This window comes from Galendromus occidentalis, unplaced genomic scaffold (assembly GCF_000255335.2).
Source record: "Galendromus occidentalis unplaced genomic scaffold, Mocc_1.1 scf7180000077451, whole genome shotgun sequence".
Lineage (NCBI taxonomy): Eukaryota > Metazoa > Arthropoda > Arachnida > Mesostigmata > Phytoseiidae > Galendromus > Galendromus occidentalis.
Genome location: NW_003805439.1, coordinates 888,843 through 899,133, shown reverse-complemented (window position 1 = coordinate 899,133; position 10,291 = coordinate 888,843). Strand labels below are relative to the sequence as shown.

At 51.1% G+C, this 10,291-nt stretch overlaps 2 protein-coding genes across 2 annotated transcripts; both read left to right on the top strand.

The window, feature by feature from the left end:
• Window positions 1-3,883: 3,883 nt before the first annotated feature.
• On the top strand, window positions 3,884-4,925 carry LOC100901121 (protein D2). The gene is made up of 3 exons (XM_003743829.1): window positions 3,884-4,027; window positions 4,161-4,425; window positions 4,610-4,925. The coding sequence occupies exons 1-3, from the start codon at window positions 3,884-3,886 to the stop codon at window positions 4,810-4,812; spliced, it is 612 nt and encodes a 203-aa protein (XP_003743877.1). The 3' UTR covers window positions 4,813-4,925.
• A 1,642-nt stretch (window positions 4,926-6,567) lies between these two features.
• LOC100901977 (calponin homology domain-containing protein DDB_G0272472) lies at window positions 6,568-9,609 on the top strand. Its single transcript, XM_003743754.1, has 7 exons — window positions 6,568-6,615; window positions 6,841-6,911; window positions 7,229-7,394; window positions 7,548-7,893; window positions 7,981-8,162; window positions 8,292-9,212; window positions 9,493-9,609. The coding sequence occupies exons 2-7, from the start codon at window positions 6,849-6,851 to the stop codon at window positions 9,570-9,572; spliced, it is 1,758 nt and encodes a 585-aa protein (XP_003743802.1). The 5' UTR covers window positions 6,568-6,615; window positions 6,841-6,848; the 3' UTR covers window positions 9,573-9,609.
• Window positions 9,610-10,291: the final 682 nt, after the last annotated feature.

Here is a 10,291-nt window from a genome sequence, read left to right as displayed (position 1 = left end):
TCATTGAGTCCATAAACCCTCCCTGTTTCCCGAGCGTCTGCCCCTTTTCTACCTCTCCATAGCCCAGGCTCCTGAGGGACGGATGCGAAGATCCTCAACGGAAATTTCTCGTAAACCGTGATTATGGGCCACATGTTTAATTCCTCGTTCGAACCACATCGAATTGACATCCACATAGCGCCTGCATGGAACCTTGTGACGTCGGATCGTGGATCTCCGATCGCCGGCGAAACCGTTCCTGATTCTTCGTGAGATCTTATTCATTGTCCGCTTGATATACAGATACATGAGCTTTGGTTGAAGAATAGAGAGTAAAGATCCGCATACACATGCGACGTCGGCTTACACTCTTATTCGATTAAATTCAGATTTCGGCTGACAGTCCATTACATGTCATGTCATGACATCTGGCACTTCCTCCAGGCAAGTTCGACGCTACCTCTACTGTCAGAGTTTCGCTCACATTTTCCGCAGCTCGACGCAGTTACCCTAAGCTCAGCAGTCCAACTTGAGACGATCATGCTTTTCGTAGGTGTCTTTTGCCTCTTGACTTTCTCGGCAGGTGAGTTGTTGAGAGCCATGCATCTCCACTGAAAGAACCAACTGCATCTCGTGAAACTCGGTCTGGGAGACGGATTCGAGAGGATACTGGCCACCAATGATGATTTTTTGAGTCAACGATCGAAACATTGATTCCGCCTCAGGTATCGATGCAGAATGCGTCGCTGGCTCCGACCGGATAGAATGTGAAGTTAGCGGTCAACTTTATCCCGCGGACAACACAAACTGCCAAGGCTTTTATCATTGCGCCCACAATAGCGCCCTCCTCCAATGTTGTGGGCCGAACACCGTCTTCCATCCATCTCTGAAGGTTCGTAGATTGACCTTTTTCGAAAATCGATACGAGAATCCTACTGTATCCACCGGAACGATTTGCAACATTCGCAAGATTACCTAGCTGGCTCCAGGGCGGATTCGGGAGCATGATTTCGGATAGGGCCGGAGAACTCGAGAGCCAATCAATCGCCTACGTGACAGATTGAGAGCTTGCGTCCCAGTTCGACTCCACCAGTCGACCTTCCCAACAGGACGACTCACAGGGCGAATCGACACGATAATCTGTTTGTAATCATTCCCGCGATATAGAGGGATGTCCTTGCGCAGGATCTCTTGCTGTCACAGAGAGGAAATGATCACGAAGTTCTCACAGAAATCGAACTCGGAGTCTTGGTGCTGGTCGATCGTCGGGCGCTTCGGAATCGACTTCAGCGAATAAGACGGAGGGCGATGGAAAGGTTCTCCGTCGACTTCATGCGATGACTGTACTTGGAGCGTACAAGAAGTATTTCTCTTGCAGGTCTGCGTCTGGCCTCACCAATACGAATGTCCTGATATAGACACGTATGATTATATAGATCCTCGTTGAAAACTCCTCGAAAATAAAGGAACCATGTCTGAGAACGAGAAGATGTCTCACAATCAGCTCGACCTCCGTGCTTCCAACCATTCTGAAATACTATATGGTAGGGTGTGTCCGTGGAATGTAGCTGAACGGTGATAGCCGTAAATTGAGATCATCCGAGAGAACGGATCATCTCTCGTATGCACCTCGAGAAAGCATGCTGAAGGTGTCACTGCGAGGAGTGACGACTCATAATCTCAAAAACTCGTGCAGAACTCATGACATCAACTCACGCACGCACTTCTTCGAAGCTTTCGACGATACTCCTCGTGACATCCCCGATCTGACGATGAGTACAGAGAGCTTATTTCTATGCCATTCCGAAAAGATGGCCGCTGTCGGAATCCAGAAGTATTGCGTCGGGCGCGTGGAGGATCTTGCGCCTCCTTCCCTTCCGTGGGGAGGACAGACTGAGGTAAAGGTATGATATAACCATCCCTCCCTCGAGGCACCGTTTGCCTCTTCCCGGGCCCCTTCATTGGTGTTCCAACCTGCCCAGCCCCTAGATCGACGCCTTCGACAGCGCCTGATCTCTCGTCCCCTCGACGGACCTCTCCACCTTGAACGACTTTCATTTCAACCAAATCGAAAGCGTTCACAGAGCTCCATATGCGCTCGTTTTCGTGTACATCTATACTCGTCGCGCACTCCGTGTCGCGAACCTCGATGTCTTCTTTCCAACGTCACGGAATCCAGCACGTAGAAGGTGTCCAGCACGAGACCCGGTGTGATGCACGTTTCGTACTCCATCGCGGTCGTGAGTTGAGGTCACCGATTGGTCGAACGGCTCCTCGAAACTCTTGTCAGACGCTAGCGCAAGCCATTCCATGAGAGTCTGAGCCTCGTGCAGCTTGCATCGACTTCAAATAAAAATCCAGAAGGGCAAGCACCCTCACTTCGCGCTCGAGGCGCTTCCTCGTATCATTCTCAGGAACGATCGACCTTCTGAAGTCCCTTCTAAGGGGAACATGACCGGCGAAAACCGGCAAACAAAATAATGTCGCCCATCCGACCCCAAAAAGTTCAAACTCTCGGATCTGCTCTGGTGCAAGTCATCGACTGCGCAATACTTCGAAATTTTCCTCTCAGCGGGTCCCAGAACGCTGGGAGAAAAACTTAATTGCCGATTCCGGTTCCTCGCAGGTTCAGGGAACATCTGCAGACATGTCGTCGTTAAGAAACAGCTCCTCGATTGTGCTTATGATCGTCGCCTCGATGATCGTGTCGCAAATCAGAGGTGAGTCCGGGAAACGGTCGCGGTCGTGCAAGCCTCCGCTCCTGACAGCGGATGGATTGAAGAGGCAACGCTGTTTCCTGATCATTTCACTCCGGATTCGGCCTTCTTGTGAAGACTCTGATGAATTCCGCTTTCTTCAGGTAGTGGAGCCTGCACGCCCGGGCGCTATGTGAAAGCGAATTTCCCCGTGAACGGGGCTTCGTACCCAATACCAGGAACCCAATGTCGAGCATACATCACTTGTCAAAACGTCGGGGGCAATCTCAAATGATGCAGCCCAGCCAAACCCTTCAGGCCCGATAGGCTGCGCGGACAGGATCATCTACACGTGCCCTGATCCTTGAGCATGTCTAGGATCCAGATGATGGACTGAAGCTCTCCGGCCAGAATCTCCGGAGGAATAAGACATTAATACTTCTGAAAAAAAGTCGGTTTCGCTTTCTGCGATTAAAAATCAGAACTCATAAACAAAGTTTGTGCTTCGACTAGAGACCAAAGAAAAAAATCATTGTGCGAATGTTCATGATGGACAAAATAAATCCCATGAGCAGATCAACCCATGTTCCATTATTCCCACTACAATCCATGCGTCTGGGTTGTAAGTTCGGTTCACGGAAAGATTTTCCAAGGAGAATAATTCAACAGCGCCCTCGAGGTGGCTCCGTGCGTTTTTCTGCTTGAAGCTCAAGCGGCATCGGACGCTGGATAGAACATTTAAAACCCGCGCATCCGTCACGTTGTAGAATGATACCGGCAATGACCGCGAGATTTTGCTCGTGATAGCGGCCGCGGTCCTCTAGACTTTCAAGCTGTCAGCTTTGTGATTTCTGATTCGGAGCGGCCCTCACATCCCAGATCACGATCTCAGAGTGGAAAGCAGAAGAGAGATTCTCGATCGAACGCAGAGCTGCTGATTCCGGAATGATTGGAATCGAGATCGACTTCGAATAGACTACTTTTGTCGCGATCGCCTTGGACAATATCCAAATAGGGTTCTCCAGGCTGTAGTCATTCGTTAATCCTCGACTGGTGAAGCTATGAGTGGTTCAGGGGCATGATCCTACTCGGCCCATCGGGAGGAAAAACACCCACCTTCGCAGTATCGAAACAACACGGAGCCTAGCCGAAACCCTGACGCAACACATCTACCCGGAGCGCTGAGCAACGGATGCTGTAGCAGAGCCATGCGACCGAAGACTGCCGCCATCGTGGTCCTGCTGAGCATTTCACTTGCGCAGTCCGAAGAAGATCCCATTCTGAAGCAGAAGTTCGAGGAGCACGGCTTAGTTCCCGATGTTATCGGCAAAGCACCCGGCAGACTCGTGAAGGTGAGTCATCAACCTCCGGAACGGACCGCTGGTAATCAATGTTGATCTCTTCGAATGTATGATTCCCGGTCCGTTTCACGGGGATCCGCATAGATCTGAGGCAGAAAGGATCACCCCTGGCTGTTTTCCCCAGGTGTACTACGGCGAGAACGGTACACTTCAGCCCGGCGAAGTCTTGCCGCAGGACCAGATACAAGGCGAGCCAGAAAAAGTTTCATGGGAGGCCGACCCCGATGAGTTGTATACGCTCATCATGACGGATATCGACGCGCCGTCCAAGGAAAACCGGTCTGATGGGGACGAGAAACGTTGGCTAGTGGTGAATATTCCGGGGTACGGTCTCGCCGAAGGCGAAGTACGATCTCCATACGAACCCCCTCAACCTGCGGCGGGAACAGGTGAGGAGCATCGAGTCAGCGCAGGGACGCTCGAAGTGGGACACTTTCGTCTCCCCACTCCCCGATCAGTCTCGTTAGAATCGCCTAGCATCAGGGAAGCGTATCTCAGAGTTGGGTAGTTCACCTCTCATTCCTACTGACTGTTAGTCGGCGATATCGGCAGCAGATGACTTGACAATTACAGGTCTCCATCGCTTCATATTCCTCGTGTATAAACAGTCGCAGACGCTCAACTCTACGGACGAGGATCCCGAACCCGAGACGACAACCGGGGAATCTGAGACTTCAACGCCCTGGACAATCAACGACTTCGCTAGGGTCAACGAGCTCGGCGATCCAATCGCAGGCAATTTTTTCCGAGTGGAAGGAATGGCGACAGAGGAGTGAGCGAGCCTGCTCACTAGCCGACCAGATCGCGCAACCGAAAGAAATAAAGTTAACTCTCGGTCTGCCTGGGCTCACTCGGCTGCCGGACACCGATAAATATTGCCGGACTCCGGCGATCGCTAGTCAAAGGGGTCTTTGTCTGAGACCAGGAAGGTGTACCCTGGGAGCTGGAACGCTGAGAGAGTGCTTCATGCCTCGTAGAAATGATACGAAGAGTCTTTTGATCCTTCCTCTACTCTTTTCAATGGAGTGTTCCATGGATCACTAGCTTGTGAATTGAACTGCTCATAAGCTTTTGATTCAGTCAAAGAAAATTGGATCGAATGAGATTAAGAGTCACGAAAACTGCTCATTGATTGAATCAAGTCTGAGGTTGCTTCCACGATGCCGTTCTCGAAACCCGTCGACCTCCATCTTTCCATGATCGATCGCTGGGAACACGTCGAGGCGGAAGGGACACCCTGTTCGTTGTGTGGATTCGAGTATCGCCTTGAGACCGAGGCCGTAAATAGGCGTGATCTATAATTACGGAATGACTAGTTCCGCAATCCTCAGGGTGAAGAGAAACTCACCATTAGGACAGTACAAAGCTGATTCTGAGGCGTCCGGAAAATGGATGGGCCGAGTACCCTGACAAGGAAACCTTCACTTTTGGTGGATCGCAAAGCTGATCCTGACTTAGTCCTCCTGATTCCTCATCGAAAATTAGGAAAAAAACCGAGTCTCCCGAGCCGACCGCCACAGGAGCCGGAGCGGCAAACAGGAGGAAGATTCGACTTCAATATGGGGATCTATGGGGCAAGTTTCTCAATATGAGCCGAGAACATCCTGGAAGAGATCTTTTGCATGCATGATTATCCCACGAGCTGGAAAAGCATAGGGGTAGCCCTAAATAACGATGTTCGTCGATCATTTCATCATTTCACTTCGGGTTAATCCTCGATGATCATGACCCATGAAAGGAACAGGGGAGGGCAGGGGCCTGTCTATACATATATCTTGGAAGGAAACTGGGTACCCAGCCACCAATGTCATCATCGAGGATAAAAAGGCGATGGGTCGGCTATTATCTTTATTTGTGGGTCTCCCTATGCTTTTCCAGTACAAGTGATCAGAATGCATGAGGAAAATCTCGTATCGGCTAAATTGAGAAACTTGCCCCAATTTTTCCCATATTGAAATTGAAACTTTCTCCTGTTTGCCGCCTCGGCTCCTGTGGCGGTCAGCACGGGACACTCTGTTTTTTTCCCTAATTTTTGACGAGGAATCCGATGGACGTAGTCTGGATCAGCTTTGCGATTCACCAAAAGTGAAGGTTCACTCGAGAGATTTCGCTCTTTAAATTGAGAGGGGCAATGCATGATGACGACGGAAAGTTTTTCTAGGATTGTGTGTCGGGTCACAATGGAGCCCGCGCTCAACAACAAGACAAAATTGCGAGCTCGATGAGCTAGAAATCTAGCACTTTTGGGTTATCGGTTCTTCGGAGCGGTTCGTGACTCATCGGAAAGTCGATCTCCGTCATCATTTGGTCGCTTTTCCTTGGAGATACCTACCCCGCTTTTCCGTCCGTCCGCTTTTCTAGGATCGAGACGAGTATGATTGAATCCTCTCATTCCGGTGAGACTTTCTTGTTACTACGTCCGCGAGTCGAATGTCTGATAATTGCGTTGTCGTCATCGTTCGTTTTACAGCTCATCCGGGTGCTGTCTTCCATCGCCTAGTACTAATATAGACTGCGAATTACGGGAGACTGGCACTTCGAGTGTGGACTCGAACGCTCAACGAAACACGACCTGCAAGGTACGTTACGATTGAGCTCAGATTTCACTGAGCCCGGTGCTGGGACCACGAAACTCAACGATTATGTTGAAAGGAACCCTCCTCGTGGCGGGTTAATCGGAGTCGTGGGGAGCTCCCGGATTTCCAGGTGATCTCCGTCGGGAGCGTTTCCGAGCAGCTGCCTCCGCCGCCGATGCCCTCATCGTTCCTCGCAAGAGCATGCAATGATGAAGACTGATCTTTCAGGAGCAGCGATGAAGGCCTTCACATCTCTTTGCACACTTCTCCTACTTGGTTCCGCTCAGGGTCAATACGGGGTACGTAGCGATTTCGGCTCGATGCTCTATCCGCATGATTGCCATCCGTCCCGCTCGTAATCTCCTATCTCCGCGGATTCGCCTGTGCCCGTTTCAGCGAAGATGGGTATGCAGAGGTGTACGGACCATGCAAAATCTGCGTTGCGACGTCATCCTCGCGATTGACTGAAATCCGCGTCAGGTAGCGGCGCTGCGTGACCGTGCGCGGGGCCTGCACTTAGGTACATGAAATGCCGTGGAATGTCCGTCTGCCGCGACGAATCCGCATTTCTGATAGTGAGTTCTCGCATGGGGCTTATCCCATTCCGTCTTTCCAGAACTTGTGGAACGGGGGAGCTTTTAACCCATGGAACAATCCGAATCATCCGGCAAACCAAGGAATTGCTAGGGGGATCGCAGCGCGGAATTTCTTCCCCTGGCCCGGTGCTCCATTTATCCGGCCGGGCTTCAACCCGTCAAACGTCGCTGATCACGCAGCCATCGGTGAGTCTCAGACAGTTTCCCCCGCTCAGGAGCATGGCTCACATTATCTACATAATTCTGGGCCAAAAAAAATGGATCTCCCTTACCGAGTGGCCACAGAAGACCTGAGCTTAGAACACGGTCACGATAAACACTCTTGATGACCACTCACAGAAGAGCTACCAGGAGAACGCCGAGGAGCTCTCGTCGAATTGACCGAGCGTAAGAACGAGATTGACGCCAAGATCCGAGACGCTGCTCTTGGACGTGACGCGATAGGGGCCGGGTTTCGGCCGAGATTCGTCAGCGACTTGATCGAGGAACGGAGGCAACTGGTTCATGATATCCGTAAGGCTCAGCGGGAGGCTGTTCGAGAAAATCTCGCAAGAGTAGCGAAGAGGAGGGAGATCGCTAAAGAGCTCGCAGAGTCTAACGAACCGATCACCTTCGGTTTGCTCATGCGATCCTTGCACCGAGCCTACGGCCAAGAGATGGCCGCCAATAGTATGGCTCACCAGAGGTACGTCGAACGCCTCGACTGATGGGATAAGTTGAGCCATTTTGTAGCATTTTCAGCGTCGTGAATCTTACACGAAGCCTTCTCCAGGAAAATACTAGAGAAGTTCGATCGACCCTTCCTGCGACCAGTGATATCTATGTTTGCTCCGATGGGCTTGCCAAGCGGCGCCCTCGCGGAGACGAAGATTTACCAGAACCTCAAAGAGCAGAAAGGAACACTCTTGAAGGATGAGGATATATTCATCGTGACGAAGCTCTCGGGTTTCTCGGGTGAGTCTTCAGCGCAATGGGATTCCTCACTGACTTCCGAAAAGCAGAAGTCTTATACTCTCGTTCTAAATATCTTCCCTAAGACTATGGGAGGTCTTGCTCTGAAAGGCCCGCTTTTCGAATTTCCAGGGGATAAGCTGCATCTTTCGGTGGACTTGCATGCTGTCAACGAAACCGCTCCTGACACAGAGGCCCTCAGCGAAGACTTCCTTCAGACAGAATTGGAATTCCAGGATGAGATGCTGGAGTCGCAATTGACTGCGTCGGAGAAACTCCTGGAGATGCAATGGGAAAACACGGGGAAGCAATCTGCGCTACAAGAAAAACTGGCGAGGAAGCGGTTGGACAGGGCGGAGAAGGTCGAAGAGCTCAGGAATAAGCTTGCGGAGCGCCAGCGCGACCGTGAGCAGAAGCTGGCGGAAAAACACCGAGATAATTTGGAGAAGGAGTTCGAAAAGGAACAGAAAGCCGCGGAGAAACAACGAGACCTCCTCGAGAAAAAAGCCGAGAAACAGCGGGATCTCCTGAAGAAACAACTAGAGAAAGATCAAGATTTTCGCGAGAAGCTGCTCGAGAGAGAGGCTAGAGCTGCGGAAAAGCTGGAAAAGAAATCGAAGAAGGAAGAGAAGCGCGCTCGGAAGAAGCTTGAGAAGGAGCAGAAAATGTCTGAGAAGCAGGGGGACACTCTTCAGAAACTGCAGGAGAAGGCAGCAGAGGAAGCTTCGAAACGCCAGGAGAAAGAGGCAGATTTGCTGGAGAAACAGCGTGAGAAGGAACAGAAGTTGGCCGAGAAGGAGGAGGAACTCCTCCAGAAACGACTTGAGAAGGAGCAGGACAAGGCCCTGAAATTACTTGAGAAGGAGCGAGAAAAAGCTGAGAAACAAGCGGAAAAAGATCGCGAGTCGGAAGAAAAGCGGCTCGAGAAGGAGAAAAAGTTGGCGGAAAAGCAACTGGAAAAGGAGTTGAAAGAGCTCGAAAAAGAGAACGATCTCCTTGAGAGACAGTTGATCGAATACCCAGAGCAGCGAATTGAAACCCTACCGATTGCCGGTGAGTAAACATGCTCCGAGGGTTCCAGCAACTTCGCTGCTCTTGAGTTCTTCCCTCGATACCGCGTCACTGTTGCGTTCGGAAGCTCTCTAGTAGCTCTCAGATTCCTGCGCTATCACGTCGAATTCGGGAAACTTGGCCCAGATGCAGCCCTGACAACGAGGCGCTGGGAATATTGCGAATTGATCACGGAACCTGATGATGCGCCAAGGAGTATTCGGAAGTCTGGGCCTGATCCAATCAGAGTTATTGCTTTCAAAATCGTGATTATCCGTTTCAGATGTTTATTCTCAAAATTACTTTGCGCATCAACAAATGTATCCATTCATTCCGCGCTTCGGACCTCCTCACGGATTCTAGAGCAAATATTCATCGGGTGATAATAAATTGAACTAGCAAGGCACGCTGGGAAGTCTCTCCATACTTTCTTAATTGATATCGAATCGAGATAGGAGTCTCCGTCCTCCCCGCGTCAAGCCCCAAGACCTATTATCGCGCCGGGGGGGGACCGAAAATGCTATAGGGTAGCCCTTGAGCGGCCGATTTCGGGATCCTCACCCCTCTCGGCATCTTCATTACTCTGGACCACGGAGGGAGGGGATCAGCTTCCGAATTCCTCGTAATCAAGATCCGAGGTTCACGATAGCCAGGATTGCGCGGGGTGGGGTTTCACCCTCACCCCCAGATCTCCAAAAGAATGCGTCGACTTTGTGTGGGGTGAATTCGGACAAAAGTATATAAGACCTCTTCAGCCTGGTGAGCTTCATTCTGTAGCCCACGGCCATAGTCTCCTCCTCCTATTCGTTCACGGTAACAGAGTTCCGCATTCATCGTACAATGGTCTCAAACACTAAACAGCTCGCTCTCCTGCGGAAAACTCTCTTCGGTCCTCGCTCAGCAGAGGAATCAGAGAGCAATCGTCGTATCCGCGTCAGCATGCGGGGCAGAAAACAGTCGGAGAGGAGCGAACGCAACGTGGAAGATCTCCAGATCCGGAGCCAAGGCCGGCGAGCGACTCCGCGTGACCATAAAGAGAAGAATGGTCCGAAACAGGTCCACCAGAGATTGCAGTAAGCTCG